At 38.8% G+C, this 20,614-nt stretch overlaps 1 protein-coding gene across 1 annotated transcript; it reads right to left on the reverse strand.

Annotated features, from left to right (window-relative positions):
* Positions 1–627: 627 nt before the first annotated feature.
* LOC101852987 (protein phosphatase 1H) lies at positions 628–20,438 on the reverse strand. The gene is made up of 11 exons (XM_005092197.3): positions 19,558–20,438; positions 18,850–18,952; positions 18,360–18,458; positions 14,023–14,166; positions 12,286–12,398; positions 10,961–11,045; positions 10,159–10,277; positions 7,003–7,069; positions 5,172–5,279; positions 3,039–3,193; positions 628–2,089 (listed from the first exon to the last, which is right to left on the reverse strand). The coding sequence occupies exons 1-11, from the start codon at positions 19,833–19,835 to the stop codon at positions 1,927–1,929; spliced, it is 1,434 nt and encodes a 477-aa protein (XP_005092254.1). The 5' UTR covers positions 19,836–20,438; the 3' UTR covers positions 628–1,926.
* Between the last annotated feature and the right edge of the window lie 176 nt (positions 20,439–20,614).

Here is a 20,614-nt window from a genome sequence, read left to right on the forward strand (position 1 = left end):
TTAAGTTTCACTACATGTCAAACTTTTTTAAATGCAATTATTTGAACATCTTTATAGCACCTCGGATTAATTTTACAGTTTTGATAGAAGAGATAAAACATTTGGTTTCTGGCCTCATGGTCTTGGTAACTCAAAACAGCCAAAAATGTCAAATAGAACTGTGTAATTCTTAGGTAGCGATTTCTTGATCTATATCGCTATCATCGGAAGTCTTTTCTCTAAATCTTCAAACAATTTCACTATTTTCTCTGATACGATTCTCCTACATTATGCTACTGTTGTGATACAGGTGCCACATACAGCTGTGGTCAACATAAACAAACCCTAAAAAAATCGAAGTCTCACTTCCATTTAAAAAATCGCTCTCAAAGACAACACACGCACAATCAAGGCTTGTACTTCATAAACTAATATCAAATTGGATGTAAATACACTTCACTCAAACCAGGCAAAACAAATAATAGAAAAAAATTATAACGAGAAATACAGTGAAACTCGGATTCAACGACCTCGGATTCAACGAGAGGAGATGGATTCCCCGTATTTTTTTTCTTCTTTAAAATCAATAAAAATAACCCGGATTCAACGAGCACTTAAATCAGCGAGCTCGGATTCAACGAGGTCCCTTCCAGGGTGAACAGCCCCCGCAGACGTGGCTTCGCTCATTTTTCTCCCACAATGAGCTTGATCTATTCCCGGAAACAATCCATTGCACCTGCTTCGTGAACCACTATTCACTTAGCCGACTGCATGTGGCCAATCAGCGGCCTTCTTTCATACCAACACATGCGTTGTTGGCACGCGTGTGTCGGGGTCGGATGGCCGCCTCACATGTGTGACTGTGTGTGCGTGTAGGGGGGCACCAGAGGTCCGGGCGTGGAACGTCACAGACACAAACGAATAACAGTCTTTTTTCCCTGGGCAACTGATCACTATTACAATGATAGGCTAGTGATCTACGTAATGAATTGTATGCTGGTCAAAGGAATCTAAAGTCGCCGTATTCTAGGCTAGGCTCCACACAGCAACACAACTTTTTGGCAAACAATCCAGGCGTGCATTTTAACGAAACGGTCTTTTTTTGGCACAGCTCATAATAGGCAGGCATTTCAAGCCCACTTGTTACTTCTCTTTATACATTACTTGCTCAGTGCCTGTAATTATCTACACAAAACCTCATGTTTGCTATAACTTAACGAACACTCGGATTCAAGGAGATTTTAGGTCAGGCCCGGCAACCTTGTTAAATCCGAGTTCCACTGTACCAATAAAGGCCGATAGTGCTCTTTTGTGGTTAAGGGATTTCCCAATAAACACTGTGAGTGTCATTCCCCATCTAAAGAGCTTATATAAATGGAATGCAAGATGGTGATTGGAAATAAACTTACAGTTGACAGTTGAATATTTCTCAATTATTAGAGCAGCGACAACATTAATGGCAGCAAAGCAAAAACATAAACTTGACAGATTGAGGGAAGGTCAGAAGGCACAAACCTTGTTCCTGAGCACACACAAAAATTTGTAACTGATTTTTGGCACCCAAAAACAAACCAAACAAAAGATACCTCAATGCATTGTATGCCTAAGTAAAAAATATACAAGTAACTTAAACATGGGTCAAAATTCAATAAGTCTTGTCAGTCAAAACAAATATTTTTTTTTAACAATCACCTCCATCTGAATATGTTCAAACCATGAAAAGATGGAGGTCAGTACAGACATGTAATTCCCAATGGCAAATTTTGAGTTTAATCTTCCGGTAACTTTTCTTAACACTAGGTAAATGCACAACAAAAGGAGAAAAGGGATAACAAAGCAGGAATGAATCTAAAAATAAAAAAAGAACAACCTGAAATTTAACCTATTTCTTAAGACAACAGTACATAGAAAAGGTTTAATCAGATGACAACAATAGGTTGGAGGCGATCATCGCGATTTTTTCAGCTGGCTGGCAAGACATCGGTTCAATGGGATTGCAAACACGGTAATATCATCAAAAGACGCATCACAGCCATCCTTCATCTTCCAGCCTTTTCCAGCATTGTCTCCCCTTGCCAGCAGAAGCAGGTCGACTGCTACTTGGGTGAGCCTATGCAGAAAGAAAAGCAACCTAAGTTACCCTCAGAGATTTCAATAGCTTAGTTTTTAGACCAGTGTGTCGTCGATGTTTGGTCTCAGAGGGAGAAGTGTAGCTCTGATGTCATTTAAAGCTATGCAGAGTAACAGGAGACGATCCACAGCCTCATACACGTAGAAGGAAGAGTTAGGAAGTTCCTATATTGACAGATGCCATCACTTGTGTTTAACACATTACACCCTAACTCGCCCGCGATCGCCCGCGAATTCCCTTACGCACTCCACCGTGACTCGCCCGGAACTGCCCGCGCCGACCCAGCGTCTTTAGAAACAAAGTCTCGCCTTGGCGAGACACTGGGGCCGAGATTTTGATTTGCATAGTCATAGCAAAAAGTTTCTTCTTTCGTTTGATACCGAAGCGAAATTTTTTGGGCCAGTAGTTTTAGTATTAGAGCTGATCGAAGTGCGATCGCGTTACCGACACTTCGAAAGTGTCTCGACTTGTTGAAAAGCGACACAATTGAGTTCGAAAACGGTAATAACAATGGATTTCAGCATAAACAAGCATGTGACAAATCAGATGGCTCAGATTTTGATGAAAACGTTGTAGCAAGAGTTTGGGGCTATTCAGATTGATCAGACGTAGAAAATCTAGAATTTAGATCTAGGGCCCGACCGCGAGGCTGAGAGTGAGAGTGGCGGGTCGGACACCCCGATTGAACTAAAGTTAGAACATTTCCAACAGTTTGTGCATACATAAAGTCATATTTTTCTGAAACTACATTCAGTTTTCTTTTTAACTTTTATTTTTTCAGGATTTTAGGAATTTGTTTAGTATTTTAAAAATGTGTTTTTTTAACGCTTGTATTCACGGGAGGTGGGTTCTTTCCCCTTGCTTAGGATCTAACAACGGACTTCCCGTCCAGGCCCTTAGGGTGTCATGTGTTAATGAAATGTCTCACCTATCAGGATTCTTGTCTTCCTTGCTCTTAGCTAGTGACTGTTTCACAGTGGCCCCGACCTGCTCGGTCCGCAGCATGTCCCACAAGCCATCACAGCCCATGATGAGGATGTCATCTTCGGTCACAGTCTTGTCCTTCAGATTCAAAACCCGCACCTAAAAGAACACGAAAACGTGAAGTACAGTATAACACGGATAGCTTGAATTCGTCGGGACTGGCCTCGGTAGTTCGGGAGATCCATAATTCGAGGGATATCTTACAAAGATAAAGAAGAAAAAAAAAAGGGACCGCAGGCACAGTTTGATGGATGTGTGAACTTGAGTCGTCTGTGTTCAACCTATCCGTGTTATACTGTATAGAGCAATTCAGAACTGCAAAAATTCTCACAGTGCCTATCAAGACAACAAAAAGACAAGTTTATAAAAGTGAAAACAACATCCTCGTGGTTGGCAATACCAGAATCTTAACTGCTGTGGAATTGCAATACGAAAGCAATTCAAAGAGTAGACCATTATCATTTTCTTCTTCTTCTTTTAGCGTCAGGTTTGGAGCAGACATTGACCTTCATAGTACCCCATTCCTTCCAGTTGTCTTCTTGATCAGCTCAGTTTTTCTCTTTGTGTTATCATCGATGGTGCTTTTACTTATTGTCAAGTTCTCCATCTTGCATGCAGAAGACATTGAGGTCAATTCCCACCCCTTCCTCTGGGATGCTGTACTCCATTCAGCCTGGATTAGCTCTGACAGACAGCAACTCTGCAAGCCTTTTAGATGGTTTATTTGAGTAAAAAGAAGCACATTGACACAATATGATAATTTAGTGCTGGGGAAAAGTAAGACAGACAGACAGAAACAACAAGGAAAGGAAAAAAGTAGGACCTACAGTGGCGTCATCCAACCATCCACAACATCAGTTGGGTCAATGGAGGCATTAAATGGTTTACAATAGTTTTACAATGCAAGAATGCTCACACTCAGTACTAAAGTTATTGGGGTCACTCCCCAAACAAAGCTTAAAAAAAGGAGAAAACCAAAATCTACTATTTAACACTGAGCATGGATCTTATAAAGCAACGAGGATTTAATAGCTCAGTGGTTAAGACAAAGATCTGACAATATTAAGATTGTTCTCGTAGTAAGCGTTTTATCGCACTTGCAACATAATTAGGTCATATATGTGCCGAAGATTAGAGGTGTCAAAAAAGAGTAATAAATACAAAAAAGGAGGAGAGATGAGAACAATAGATATTTGATGGAAAAGAAGGAGCAAACCACACCAGAGCACCTGCCAACCACCAGCATTAAAATTGTTGGTCTGAAGCTCAATTTTACCCGCCATAAAACTATTCCTTTAAGAAAGAAACTTTGCTCAAGTCCTCAGTTCATCGATCCACAAATAGCTACATGGTAATTTGAAGAGACAGAAATAAATGTAAGTAACTAATAACTTTTTGAGCACCTACCAAGTTTTTTGTAATTTCCTGTCGACAAATGAGGTGGAAAACAAAAGGGCACTGAAAAGGTTTTGGGAATCTTTGATCAGAAGGTATACAAAACTACATGCAATGACCTTCGCTTCAAATTCAGCTTTCAAAAAGGATTCACAATATTCATCCCTTTCACAGAAATGAGCACCAGAAAAACACATTTTGCAACCATAAAAATATTATATATGTGAGGCATCTTGGTGAAATCAGGGGCTCGTCAAAATAATGAAATCAAATAACCGAGCATTTTCCCGCACATTTAGCAATTGTTATCAAATTTTCTTTTACTTTTATAGGGCTCAACCCCTTTTATGTCCATTTAAAAACAGATTTTTGTGTGGCTTTTACCAATAAACATTGTTCAAAGGCACAAAATAGATATAAATCTGCTTTTCCCAAAGACTCTCAACCTATGGAAGTCACCAAACTTTGGGTGCCATTTTCTGGCTAATTTTACCTCTAAAACCAGATGACCCAACCTCCTTTAACAGGCTATATCTCAACTTTTATTCAAGATAGATGGGTATTCTTTTAGTCGAAAAATAGACAAACAAGCTTTTAAGATAATACCAATAGTCCGCATGCCCAAAGGTAGAAGAGCACCCGATTTGACCACATCATGACACACATGTATTCATAGACTGACCTCCGGTACTGGTGTCAGGAAAGGCTTTACTTGAATTCTTGAACCTGGAACGACCAGGCTATGGTCTCCAAATCCACGGGTCACACCAAGAATCCCCATGAGACGGGCCTACGACGTGACAAAAACATTTGGGGCAATATGAAAGCAAAGGGATAGGAAAAATAAAAGTCCCTTTAAGATTAAAGCAAGACTGGTAAAAGAAATAAATTATATATTCAACCACTTAAGTTTACAAAAGTCTTTCGGCTTTATCAAAGGGCTTTTATTTTTCTTTTATATTCTGTACACCTAAAAGTCATTGATAGTCTAAATTGAAAGTATCTACAAAAATGTATATTATAGATATGATCAAAAGAAATATTTAACTTTATAAAAATTCATCTCGGATATACAACAGCTATCTATAAGTACAGTAGCACCTGTTCTAACAACCACCTGTCCAAAACAATCATATGTAAAAATAATCACGCTCCATTTCCTCCTTTGCATTTTCTCTCTCTATATATATATCATAATGGCACTGCCCAAGAGGACCACTTGTCTGGAATGGCTTCTTTTCTCCACAAAGATAGGAGGTCATCTTGGATGGACTGGTGTAGATTCACTTACATCCCTAGTTTGGTACTAAGATGAGCTGAACTGAACTGGACTTTGCCCGTTCAAAACCTATTTGTTTTTCAGTTATTATCAAAGGTAATGAAAACTGCCCTACGAGAAAGAACTGCAAAACAATTCAGGGAAACACTCGAGAGCTTCTGGTCATAAATGGTGCAGGAGTGTTAACTATCAAGATGACTTTGAATGTACACATATATAAATCACATATAAAGAATACATTAAAACAAGAAAGTTCAAATTAAAAAATCAACAGCTTCACACAATCCCACCTCTCCTTGCCTTGTACTACTGTGAAAGTCCCAATAATTAAAGCAGGTGACAATGGAAATAATTTTTTTTTTTTAATTGGTGAAAGTTGTATAAGTTTAATGCCCCTACCAACACTATTAGTTTATTAAAGAAGCTGGACTTCCAAGTTTAAAATACATCTCCGAAAGGACTGAGCCAAAAGGGAAATACATGTAAAGTGCTTTTCACAAGGACACAACACTACACCGAGGCTCAAACCCCCGAGAAATTATTTGAGCTTGGATCATCTTACATCTCAGAGCAAAATAAAAAGCTATGGTTATTCACGGACAACACATGACCTCAACATAATATAATGCACACAGCATGCAACACAGTGAGTAGTCATTTTGTATAATAAAAACAGCAGCAGGATGCTCAAGCTTCAGAACAAAGCTAAAGAATGTGAAGTGACACTAGTAATATTTTGTGCCAAAGAAGCTGGAGAAAACAGACAATTAATATCTTCAAATGAAGGAACAATAACGTATATTTGACATTATTGTAACTCTTAGTTTAAGTTTTCGTAAGAAACTTACTGCACTTGCAACATAATTATGTTACATAAGTGACAAAGATTATAAGGGATACTGGAGAGTATCACACAAAGAAAAGGAGAAGGGGAGATACAGATGATAGATGAATAATAGGAAAGAGCACTAGCTAACCACCCACTTTTCTTGTACCTAAGTAATAAAAATATAAGAACTTTATTACAGGAACCACCTGTTAACAAACTTTAGTTTCAGAATTTACCACTAACACTGTTCTCCTGTGGACCAAAATCTAAAGCAACCGTAAACATCGCGAACTAAGAAGTGAATATAAACTACGCTAAAAGGTCTCTCCAAATTCTGGAACTATTTGTTACAGTGGCAAGACCATGAGGAAATGTGCGATGAGAGGAAAAATGAGACCTGCTTACCCATTTCCCTGTTCCAGCAACCAAAGGGGGACAGAACACATCTCTTTCCGTGACTTCTTTATAGTGCCTACAATAAAAGTATTAGCCTTGCTTGATTTCAGCTACACACCACATACAAACCTCATCAAATGTTACAAAGGCCTCTAAATTCTTGTACGGTTTTAGCTTGTTTTGTTTTGTTTGAGTGAAGAGAAACACATTGAAACAATAATGGTCAAAAAGTGAAACAGAGCAATGCCGGAGAGAAACAACAGAGGGAAGTAAAGAAGTAGGACCTACCAGTGGTGCCCTCCAACCACCTGTGGTTTAAGCTTGTGGTGTTGTGTCAACAGTTTTTGGAAGAATGGTCACTGTGCTATGTCCTTACACAGTGAAGCTCTGCATGATGCAGACCAGTAAGTGTACATTTCCACTGGAAGTTTTTAATTTCTCACAAGTGTGATGTCAAGCAAAGACTCTGTAGACCAACTTTTTCAGTGGGCACCTTTTCATTTTACTTCCGCAGCATAGTAGCAAACATCATAAGTATCATTTTCAAAGCATTCAAACAAAGGTATGCAAGAAGACAGTGAGCTGCAAATCTTCTGTATAAAATACGGAGTATGAGTATGAGTGTAAAGGCAGGATGTTCATTAAAAATGTTTATAAAAAGGCCAAACACTTAAAACTGCAGGTAAAATAAATCGCAAAGTTTCAAATGTTTTGATTAAATAGGATTATTTCAAAGAAACATTTTTAACAATTCAGATTATTTTTCTTCATGGACTAAAGTACACTGACCCACAAAACTAAAATTACCAAAACATCACATTCAGGATCAAAACTTTGGAATTCCATGTACAGCAAATTTGCAGCAAATGTTCCTGACAAACTAAAATAAGGATTACCACACTACAAAATAAAACAACAGCTCACTACCTTAAAATTACAAAGTTCAATCTGCTCAGTACATTGTTTTGAAAAATACGACATCAAAGATTTTAGGTTTCACAACATGTCAAGTCTTTTCAAATCCAATTCTTTGAATATCTTGGTGACGAATCCGAACAATCTTAAGATTTTGACGGAGCAGATAGAACATTTGAGGAGCTGAGATGCAAAGCCCGCTACATCCATTTTAGCACTTTTGAGAAAATCTGCTTTTAAAAAATCTGCTATAAGCATGAACATATGTAAAAAGGAGATTTTTTTTGGTGGCTTTTATGAAGTATGTGTTTGGTTTTGGTTGAAAACTCTTTGTGTATCAGATAGCCGGTACCAATGTGCATTTATAAGCCAAAAAAATCTCAATTTTTTCCAAAAAGTCGCTTAGTGGGTTTAGCATCTCACGCCCTCATTTGGTTTCTAACTTCAAGGTATCAGAAACTCTAAACGTCAAAAATGTCAGATAGAACTTTGTCATTCTAAGGTAGTGAGCTGTCAGCATGCATTATACAATAAGGACAACTACAATACAGTTGTGTTAAGTGAATAATTTAACTCTACAAAGAACAAGGCTGCCTACCTCAAATTTGCCCTTTCAGGTAGATTCAGTTTGGCCAAAAATCAAGCAGTAAAAAGGTGAAGAATGAAAAAAAAACCCCAAAAAAACGAACAAAAAACTGAACATTACTCCCCTATAACTAGTAATCATCGAGCCAAACTTGCTTCTAATAATATTAAGACTAACTTCATTCTAAAAACATGTTTTTAGTTTTAGTAGAGGTTTTACAGTGCTCGCAACTGCATAAGGTAATAATATGAGCGCCAGAAGAGGTGTTACAAGAGAGTAACAAACATAAAAAAGAAGAAGGGGAGATAAAGATGATAGATGTTTGATAAGAAAGAAGAAGCAAACCACACCAGAGCACCCGCCAATCACACACAAGTTTGTGTGTGAGTGTGTGTAGTGTGTGAGTTGTATGTGGTGAGTGAGTGTGTGTGTGTGTGTGTGTGGGGGGGGGGGGGGGGGGGGTTGTTTGTTTGCTTTTGTGTGTGCATGTGTGTTGTTAGTTTTTTGTGTGAGTGTGTGTGTGTGCATGCGTGTGTGCTCCTGCCTGTGCATGTTTGGGTTAACAGTGTGGATGAAACGAAAAGTGTGTTTAAAAAAAACCCAACCATTTATGGACTGTTGTTCAAGGCACCTATCAGTCAGTATTGAATGTGGATTTGAATGCAGCGTGACTGTCATACAGACTTCTGAACCAATTTATGAGCCATCATGATGTAATCATGGCCCCATATCACGGGAGGGGGGGGGGGAGGGGGTTGCAGAGATGGTTAATCAGGCTGATCTTCACCTAGAAATATCTGCTGCAGTGGATTCTCAACTAACAAAATTATGTCTGAGCTTAAGCATTTACAGATTCTATAAACGGTGCGAGACAACAACTAATTGAAGGAAAAAAGTTCATAGATTAGATGGGCCTCAAGGTAGAAGTACAGTGAAAGTAGCAGAGAGCATGTGCCGAATGTCGGAGTTGGAAGGAATGAGGGAGCCCAGGACCTAGCACCACTGAAATCTGGAAATCACTTTATTATGGACTTAGTTATTGATTTTAATAAAAGCTAAATCACAGATCCATTTTTAATCACCCTTGTATTTAAACAGGATCTGGCAATTTGCCCTGTTATAAAGCCCCAGCTCTGCCGCTTTGTTTTCAACTGTGAACTTTGGTATGGAACAATTGCCACAGTTATGAGTCACTAGCAAAGGCATAAGACATGTAACAAAAGACCCTTCAGCTATGGGTAGATATGACAGAGAACGGGCCTATGCAGTAAATTTTAAAAATCTCGGCATCTATTGTAAATGCAGTAGCTTAGGCACTTTCATCATAATGGCAATAGAACAGGTCCAAAATCGGTAACTACCAAAACAATTGGTAGAAATAGGCAGCCCTGGGAGAATTTTAAATATGCGATCACGGATACCATACCACAAAGAAAGGAAAACATATGTGTGCAAATATACTATATACATACAACTAAAAAGCTCAAACAGATTAAAATACTCACAACATTGACAAACTAAAGAGAAAGAATCATCAGAAAAAGAAATAAAAAACCCACCACTCACAATAAACTACAACTACACAAAGTAAGCATTGAAACATTCTATGCAAAGACAACAGAGAAACTACACCAAAAAAAACTGAAGAAAGCAAAAACTCAAACCATCCAGATCTTTGAGGCCCCCTACATAAGACTCTGGTGCCGATATCTTTCTTGCCCAGCGGCCGAAGAAAATGATTATCACTGAAGAAGTTGTGAGTCAGAGCTGGGTTCACGTGAGCCTGATGAAAAAGTGGCAAACATGGAGAGCAGTTCATGAGTAAGTTTGCAATGGTCTGAGCATAACGCCTTTCATTTAAAACGTGTTGTATAATATTTGCAGTAAACTATTATTGCTATCATTATTATAACAAATTGTAATCATACACAGAATAGGCCATCTCAAAGAATAAGCATTTGACTACCCTTACCATTCAAAATTGTATTATTTTTACAATATTCATATTACAATCATAGATACTTGATACAAAAGTGATATTTTAAAACGTTAATATAAATATTATTTTAACAATATTTTAGTTCCTTTCATTAATATTCGATACGAGATACAGAAAAGTTCATCTGAAAGGTCAAAGTCTCAGCCACCCATTTTTATCCTTCTATGAGTAGGAGGAATTGCATTTATGACAAGTCATTTGAGACCTATTCCTTACTCCCTAACAAAGAGAAAAATAAATCTTTCACATATACATCTGTAAAAGGAAGATACAATGGCGAGCACAGAGGCACACAAGTTAAATTTCACTTTCATGTACAATCAAACACAACACCTCTATAAGAAGGCAGTACTTAACTGTGACAAGACGGTGAGGTGCAACATGTCCCCCTTCAATTGTATTAAATTCCATTCAGAAAAACTTGAGCTTTCTGCACAAAACAACGAATTTATCAATGATATAGTTACCAAATACTGTATCCTTTCTCCATCTGTCTCTGGGGTAAACTCCGTTGCCATAGTGATTACCTCATTCCCCATAAATGCAACAGCCCTGTTATTTAAAAAAAAAAAAACAAGAAAAAAAAACAACCTGATACATTCCAGTAAAGAGAACATTAATGCCCAATGGTGAATCAGTCTATGGAAAGTGAAGATAGACAAACAATAACATCTGTCAGCAGGAAAAGAAATCTGATCTACCAGTGGTGCCCTGAAACCACCAGCGAAAAGCAGTCGAAAAAAGTCCAAGCGACAGGAAAGCCTAATGTCAAATTTTACCAAAATCCTGTCCCTGGAAATTATGATAAGAAAGTGAAATAAAATTTGGCCACACTGATTTTTCCAAAGTGTGAGTATGACACACTCTCATTAGAGAAATGCACTCTCATTATGGCAACCGTGCAGGCGAGCCGAATACCCGGGCAGGGAGGCTGGCAGCCATCACAGTATAAAGATTCAGGGGAAATAGTAATCGGTGTACTTTATCCAGACAATTATTATTATAGGCTTACAAGCAATTCCTCTGACAATTTCATTACTTTGGCGAGAAATAAGGTGTACCAGAGAGTTGGTCTGCCGGACGCTGACAAAACGCCTTTTTCTTATTCACAGCAGTTTTGAGATAAAAATGCGTTTTGTCAGTGTAACCATTTTAAAAAAGCGTTCTTAAAAAATTTGAATTCAAATTTATTAAAAAACTAGCCACAGTTTCACTTTGATCTTTTCACAAACTGATCAAGCTATCGACTTAACGAATAAAAAAAAATTGGATGCCAAAAATGAAAAAGAGTATTTTGTCAGCTTAGGGCAGTGTCGTACTTTGCAGAGGGAAGACATGATCTATGCATGTGTCATGCACTGTCCCCTGAGTTGTGGAAGCAGTTTTCACTACCATTAACCCTCTTAGTAACCAACCCTAAATCTTAGCATTCCTGGAAGAGCCCAGCCCTACATGGGAAAAATAGCAATTTTACCCCACTGTACAGCGAAAGATCTTGTAAATATGTTAGTGTTTTAGCGCCTGTAAATAGCAGCTTTCACTGTATGCTTCTAGGCGCATTGAGATTGTTTCAGAATGCTGCCAGGTCTGCTGGGGTAGTAATATAGATTGTAAAGAGCATTATAGAGCTTGCTGTTGAACAGGAATTTGCCCTATACTAATGCCACAGAAGCGGTTGCTTGAACAGGTGTTTGTCTTAGACCCGTGGGCATTAGAACTGGTTCGACTGTATGTGAGGGGCAATCTGCATGTGCACGTATTTTCATAAAACAAAATTTGCAAAAGGGCCCACCTTCCATCCCCTGCGTGTGCCACATACACCTTGTCCAACATGACCAAGGCAACCAAAGCTGTGCAGCCTCCAGAGATTTTAAATGATAAACGTTCTTGAGCGATTTGCTCGTCCTGAAAAAGAAAGGAAAAGAGATAATTAATCAATTATAATAAGACTCTCTGTAAAGAAAGAAAGAAAGGAAAAACATGATTCTCAATCTGTATTCATCTAGAAAATATTTGTTCAGTCTTGGGACAACATTTAAAACTGCCTTTGTTAGGTCAGCATTTTTTAGCAACTTTTTGAGTAGGGTAATAAATAGGAAATACTCATATACATGAATCTAAAAATCAATTGTTCTAACTACTGCAGTGCTATTTTGGGCATTCCCTTATTTTTATTATTTTATTATAGTAGAGGGTTTTACGGCGCTCGCAACTGCATAAAGTCATACATGAGCGCCAAGAGGTGGATGTCAACACAGAAGTCTTTACAGGGAATCAGACTTACTCTGCTCACCTCTCTAGCTTCAACAGCACAAAGTCTGCTTCAACTATCAAGGCACCCCAGACTTAGCAGGTCACAAAAGAGTGACAAACATACAAAAAAAATAGAGGAAAAATGACAATAGTAAGGATTAGGAAAGAAAAAGCAGCAGTTCCCTGTTGCAGATCAGGCACAGTTATGAGCGTGACATGAATCAGCCCATTTACAATTCTACTGTGCTTGAACGAGAAATGTCCCCCCTTTGGGAATGGTCTAAAGACACTACAATCAGTGGCACTGCCCCGGGGGAGGGTATTCCCTACATTCCGTTGTACAAGCTGTAGTGATAGAGTAAGGTTACTGCGCTACCTTAGAATTACCAAGTTCTATCTGCTCAGTATCTAGTTTTGAGAAATTCTTATTTGAAGCAAAACAATTTTGAGTTTCACATAATGTCAAGCTTTTTCTAATGCAATTCTTTGAATATCTTGATTACGACTCTGAAAAATCTTACGATTTTTTGATAGAGCAGATAGAACATTCGGTTTCTGACCTCCAGGTCTTAGTAACTCAAAACAACCCAAAATGTCCCATAAAAATTTGTAATTTTAGGGTAGTGACTGGTGAACACCGGTTATTCTTTGATTTGTATTTTGTATTATCCATAAGCGGTTTTGAAGCTGAAACTGAAGCACCTAATATCCTGAACACATGACATGATAACCATCAAATTACTTTAAATCACATCCCATTAAGTATTGTTCAGGGAATGAAGACCTAAGTTTAATAAGTGCCAAAGATTTACAACGATACTAGTGAGTTACATAGAGAAGATGCAGGAGAGACAAAGACTATAGAGATAATAGATGTTTGACAGGAAAGAAGGAGCAAACCACACCGGAGCACTCACCAATCAAGCAATCATCGACAAAGTAACAAGAATGACTCTGTATTGTGTAAGGAAAATTAAACACCAGCCGAGTCAAAACATTATTTGGTGCTCATTTTACACAACTCTGTGCTGATTGTGCAAGAAGAGATTGTAAGCAGTGCCTTCACTCAGAGTAGTACGAAGGAGGATTTTTTAAATCTATGCCCAAACAGGATCAAAATCATGATATTAAAATATCATAATGACATATAAACACTATAATCACAGTTGTAGGCCCAATATTCATAGATTTATACAAACATAATCGAAAAAATACACAAACATAACATACGGGTTTCTGTGAATCCGTAAAAACAAGAAACATCCAAAGCACTCACAAAAGCAACAAAGGCCGCCTCGAGAGCCCCTCTCACTAAGCTGTCAACAGTGATGACCAGACTGGGGTCACGAACATAAGCACATGCGTAAGACTCTCGAATTCTCAGGTTGAACAGGTCTTCTTGGACATCAACAAGTTTTTCCTGTAATCACAACCAAAATAAGACACTCAGAACTGTTTGCACTGACTGCTCTTTTCAAAATGGGCTCACCAATACCAAGAATATTCATCGTGAACCTACATTTCTGGGCTGAAAAACCTGTCTTTCTATATTGAAAAGTCAGAAAATGTTATGATGGTAGATCTTAGGCAACTATGAAGAGTTGTGCTTGCATGCGAGTTGATGAGTGAGTATATGTATGCGAGTGCGTGTGTGTGTGGGTGAATGCGCGTGTGTGTGTGTGTGTTTGTGTGTGGGAGAGAGCAAAGATACAAATATTAGTATGCTTATATGGAGTAACAGACAAGGGGGAAAACGGGGGGGGGGGGGGGTGGGGGGTGGGGGAGGATTGTGGCAATTTGAAAAAAGGTTTAAAACAGTGAAAGCAAACTATGGCCCTGATTCTGATTTTGCCTTCCTGATACCTTAACCTAGACCCACTAGCCACGAAACACAAGATATGGCCAGACAAATACGGGGCTATCAGCCCATCCTAATTCCCTTCCTGTTTTACATTGGACACACAAGCCGACAGCAAACTCAGGCTTAAGATAACTCTATTTTAAAACCTAATATGTCTTACTACATGAAATGAGTAATATGCATAAATCTCTCTCGGAGACGATCAAAATCTCATATGATTCTTGTTAATACTGTGAAAGTCAATTTTCAAATGGAGTTCAATAATTTTGACAAGCCCTTTAAGCAAAAGCACTTCGAAAAACTGCACATTGGCACAATTTTTATCACCTTTACACAAAAAAAAGCCAATTGACATTACTCCTGACAAAAGTGTGATGATGAGAGCTTAATATTAGCATATCAACATCAGAGTGAGGGTAATTTGGGTTTGTATCTGTCTACAAAACAAAACTGTTCAAAGTGTCTCTCCATCTCTCCATTCAATCATAATTATCAGAGACAGACTTTCATTTGGAAGCCCCGCTTTTTAAACTCATTTAATAAAACAACATTAATTTGTACTGAACTGTTACTCTTAAAACCATTATAAGTCAGCTCTACACCAGAACTGAGTTGAATATCTTATATCGAAAAGTCACTACCGTTTGTTTTTTTTTACACATCCCCATCAACACACAGTTTAAATCATTTACGAGGTAAGTTTTTACCCTGCCTGTCAAGGCCAACCCGAGCTGAGAGGGATACAACATCCCGGCTGAAAGACCGAGATGCTAGGTAAACAAGACCCCCACACCTACTTTACTCTACTTCCAATCCAGTAGCCATCTCGGTTCTATCCCTTTGGCCTATCGATATGGTAAAGAATTTACAGGTTTTTATCAGTTGTGTTTTGTCACTGTATAAAGTATTTCCGATATCTGGGGAGGCGAGTAGGTAGGTGCTACGCAGGTCCCTAAGTGCACAGCAGGAAAATAGGTGGTGTGGTACTGTTTCATCCTGGCAGTCACACAGCTGGCAGTAAGGTGGGGTATCCTTGCAAATCCTATTCAGGTAGGAATTCAATGGGATGAGTTGTGTTTGCAGGCGAAAGATAGTGACTTGTTCTCTTCTACTCAGGGAATTTAGCGCATCTTTTGAGTTGGGAGCAGTCATGTGCAAATACAGCTCTTCCAGTTTTGCCCAATGCCCAACCATTCAGCCACTGTTCCCCGCTGACGGAATAAAAAAACAATTTAAAAAACCCAGTAAAATAAAACACAAAACCACCACCAACAACAAACTAACTAGATTTCAGGAAACCATAAGAGCAATCAAACAAACATAACCCCCCCCCCCCCAGCTAAAACCGTTAAAGAAAAGAAAAAACCCAAAACAAAACAAAACAAGGAAAATCCACAAAACACCGCTTTACTACGACAAAAAAGCCGTATCAACCTGGATTAAACGGAAAAGATACTTTATTAAGCCAAAAGCAGGACCTGAACTACACATGCATATGTACAAGGGAAAAAGAGAAGAAAAAGAAAAGAGAAAAATACGAAAACAACCCCACAATGGACTGTACAAGGGAACACGAATTAAAAAAAAAACCCACGAAAATCTTGGAAAGAAAATAAGAATATGCAGCACGGGACGCGACAAACACAAGAAAAGATGCGTGAACTCACTCGGGGAAACTGTCCCCCAAAATGAGCTAAATAAAAAAGAGAAAGAAAAAAAAGACAGACCTAAAAACTCACTCTGATACCAAAGAAGCACAAAAAGGCTCAAAAAGCATCAAAACCTCAGTCAAATGAGGGAAATACCTACTCCAACTTAAGCAGCCTTAAAAAACACGAATAAACAATAAACATTAAAAAAAGCACAGAAATCCGTACAGGAAAACACAAGTAAATGACCGAAAACCTCAGAGCGAAACAACACACGACCGGCCAAAGGCCAAGTCAAACCGGAAGTCCATGGATGATGTTCTTGACTGTCTGTTGTGATACTGGGGTTTATCGTTGAGTTTGTGATGCTCCCTTATCAGCAAGGGTGTCTGCTCTGTCCTTTCCAAGGATGTTGCTGTGGCCAGGTATCCACTGTAAAGTCAGGTCGATGGCATAAGTCTGCATGAAGGTGTGAATTGTTTGAGCCACAGATAGGCAGGCTGGGCTTTCGAAATTCATGTTTTCCAAAGGTTAAAGTACCGATTTTCAGTCTGTGACAATTACAGTGTCCTTGATTTTGTCTGGATATAATATAATGAAAATGTTAGTCAGGTGGAGGATTGTTACTTCAATGGCGATGGCCTCAGTTTCATAATTTTTACAAGTTCCACAGGCATCAAATAGTTCTTCACACATCTTGTCAGGAAGTTCTACTTTTGCTCTAAAGCCTGCGTTAATAGTTCTCTTGAAGGCTGACTCATCAGTGTAAATATGGATGGAATTACTACGGTAGGAGTCACTTGTTTTGAGAGCTGTGGTCTTCAGTTCTACTGGGTCACATTCCTTTTTCACTGTCTCCTTAATGAGGGAAGTTTTGATGTTGGAGTTCTTGATGATGGTGTTTGGGGGGGTTCTGGTCTTTAGGGTTTCAGCATTTCTCTGTTACATGGAAGGTGGTGTTTTTCTACTAATTCGGTGGTTGTGTCGAGTATTGATCTTCCATGGATTCTTTTCTTTGGTTGTCTCTGTTCAATGATCTTTCAGTTTGGGTGGTTTTTGTCTAGTTTCTTGTAGAGCTTACTCATCTCCACAACTGCTGCTTCTCTCCGCAGGTCCAAAGGTTCCAGGTTTGTGTGGATTTCGCAAGCTGCAGCCGGAGTGGATCTCAAAGCTCCTGAAGAAAATCGTACAACTCGTTGTCAAGAGACCTTTGAGTTGGTTTGCTGCAGATTATCTGTAGGGTTCAGTTGTATTCCATGGCAGAGTGTACATAGCCAACATTGCTGTCTGAGAGCATCCTTGTCTGCTCCCCATGAGGTGCTAGCCAGTCATCTGAGAAGGTTTAGTCTCTTGTTGGCCTTAGTCTTCAGGTTCCAGATATGGTATTTGCATGAAAACTGCCTGTCCACAAGTTGGAGAGAAGAAACCATGCTTTGGCTCCATTTCTAAGTAGGTCGAGGTCTGCAACTGTGGTGCTCCATTTGTTTCTTTTGGCCAAGAGATTTGTCTGTTTGACCTTAGCTGAGGCTTTTAAAGGTAGTTTATGTTTCCTGTCATAGAGTTGCTTTCAAGAGTTTTAAGTACATTTTCTCTTTCTTGGACAGTTTGTTCAAAGATCCCCACACAGGAATCAAACTCAGGTCTTCTGTGTGGATGGTGAAGCTCCTAATCCCCAAACCACAGATGGCGTTAGTAACCACTTTAGTCTAGGTTCGAAAGGGAGAAGCACCATAACTACCAGAGACAAAGCACATTTTAACTATTTCTCTCAGAGGGGGGCAAACCCACTATGCGGGGCCCTCTTTTGGTAAGAAATCAAAAATTGACATACACATCACTAATTCGAAACAAGTGAACCTTATATTTCAATAGTTCTTTATCTAATGAATGAACTCCTGGTAAAAGAGACCTGCTTTCAGCATTAGCCAAAAAGTAATTTGATGACGTAGCCGTCGTAAAGAAATGCGCCCAAGCCCCGGCCAGCAATTCACCGGCACAGCGTTTTTGACTGTGAGCCACCGGAACCAGCTTGCTGGAGGTAAAGGAGTTAACAAAGTCATTGTGAAATCAATATTTCTAATCAGGGATCAATTAAGTTGTCACCTGCAAGTGATTGACGAGCTGATCAGCTGCCATGAGAGCAGCCCCGGGACCAGCATGACCATCAAAGACAGCAAAGTACTGCACCTCGATAACATCCATCTAAGGAGAAAGGTACAAAAGAAAAAAATTGAGCCTGACTTTCCATGTTAAAGTAATGCTCTACTTCACATGAAATAGGGAATTTCAATAAAGAAATTGCTCTACTATCTATTGATGGCACTTTTCATGAAGTACAATGACTTTATACAAGGGTCGGATAATTCTATAATATAAGAAAATGTTTTACTATGGCACTTTTGAGAAAATGACCAGGGTAAAGGTCCACCATTCCACTTGACTAAGAAAGCAAAAAGTTCCATCCAGTCTCCCAACTCATGTTATAAAACAGACATAATGATAGATAATGGAATGACATTCTACGGATTTACTAGATCTAATTCACACACAAAATCTTTATTTTGAAACTAGAAGAACGTAGACAAACTCGTACCTTTCTGGAATCATCAGTAAGACCATTGGGCTCATGTGGCAGAAAGAAGTTACCAACGGCAGCTTGATCTTCATTTTTTGCAGACTTACCACCATTTATGCACCTGAAGACAAATAATAGGTTGCCTTAAAATTTAAAGAGCAGATAATTTTTTTTCGCTTGATAGCATTACAACAACATAATTTTCCAATATTTCCTGTTTGCAAGTGTATTATAACACTTGAAAAACAAAAAGGTAACCACCTGGGCAAAATTCAAAATTTCCTGCTAACTGAAAATATTTAATGTGTCTGGAGCGCTCATTTGACATGAGCTTATAAATGCAGTTGTGAGTACTGTAAAACACTTACTTACACAAAAAAAAAGGGGGGGGGGGGGTGTAAGTGAATGTTGAAGCAAAAAAAGACATATATCATATAGTTTCATTTCCCCACTTTAGTTTATATTTGTTTCCATTTTTTTGTTCATTGGACCATTAATAATATAACATTTGTTATTTTTTAAAAATAATTTATATGAAATATAAATTCAATTCTTTCTTTTTTTGAGGTTCGATTTTAAAAGATGGATTGTTGCGCATTCTATGGATCCACAAAATTGCGTTGTGTGCAATTCTACGCTAATTGACAGAATGCCCAACAACAGAGATGCATTTTACTGACGTCTTTACTTTAAATTTAAAGGAGAACATTTAGAAAACACGCTTACTCTGCATAACCTGCTCCAAGAGGTATTCTGTCTCTGTCATTTGGCCGAATCACAGGTCTGATGGCATGATCACAGGAAATGTCTTCTTCCTCAAGTGACATAGAAAGGAACTCTGGTCTTGAGTAGACATTCCTCTCAGCAAAATCATGATCATGAGGTATCCAGGACGTCTCATCATCATCATCATCATCCTCCGGATCAAGAGACCTTCTGTGACGATTTGAGGGTGGTGCACTGCGTTTGAAAGATCCAACTAATCTTGAAAGCATACTACTCATGATACTTTTGTCTCTATAGATCAATTAGATCTAGATCGTCCAGACCGACGGGACCTTCTACAGCCTGGTCTGTCCCAAAATAAGAAGAAAAAAATACTCTGGCTGGCACTCACTTTACAGGGTACTGGGTAGAGATTCTTTTACACGAAGAATTTTCTCTAGATTATTGGAATTTAATTTAAAAGGAAAAATCTCGAATTAACCTATTCAAAACTGCCTGCACACTTCCTTTAGCTTGTAAGCTTGTTTTAGCCTACTTTTCTCGAACTCGAAACCCGACTCCTGTGGTGGGTTTAAATTCCAATCCCATAGACATCTACACAGGCACTGTCACTGGTGACACTACTGTATATGTTGTCTGTTGCGAACACTAATCCATGAACATAGCGGAAGGTACTAAGAAGAACTGGGTCATGAGAAGATGCAACCCGGGCTGGCAACCGTATCAAATTCCAATCACGAGGTCTTCGAGAACAGGTACTTAACTCTTGTCAGAAACAGTACATTGCCATGTTTGTAAACAAACTAAACAGTGAGGACAACACAATGACTGAGAAGAGAAGTGAGAAGGGAAGTTCAAAAGTCACAAGTGAGGGAGGGGAAAAAAATATCTAGATCTAGTCTAGATTATGGAATTATTGCTGAAAATGTGTTCAAATATATGAATATAGGTCTTTGACTTTAAGAAGGACTCAATACATGAATGTTTTGTATCCTGCTCTGGCTAGGCTTTGCTCAGGCTCCCCCAGGCTCCCCCAGGCCAATAGTCAATAGGCTAG

Source organism: Aplysia californica, unplaced genomic scaffold (genome assembly GCF_000002075.1).
Source record: "Aplysia californica isolate F4 #8 unplaced genomic scaffold, AplCal3.0 scaffold00042, whole genome shotgun sequence".
In the NCBI taxonomy this organism is placed as follows: domain Eukaryota; kingdom Metazoa; phylum Mollusca; class Gastropoda; order Aplysiida; family Aplysiidae; genus Aplysia; species Aplysia californica.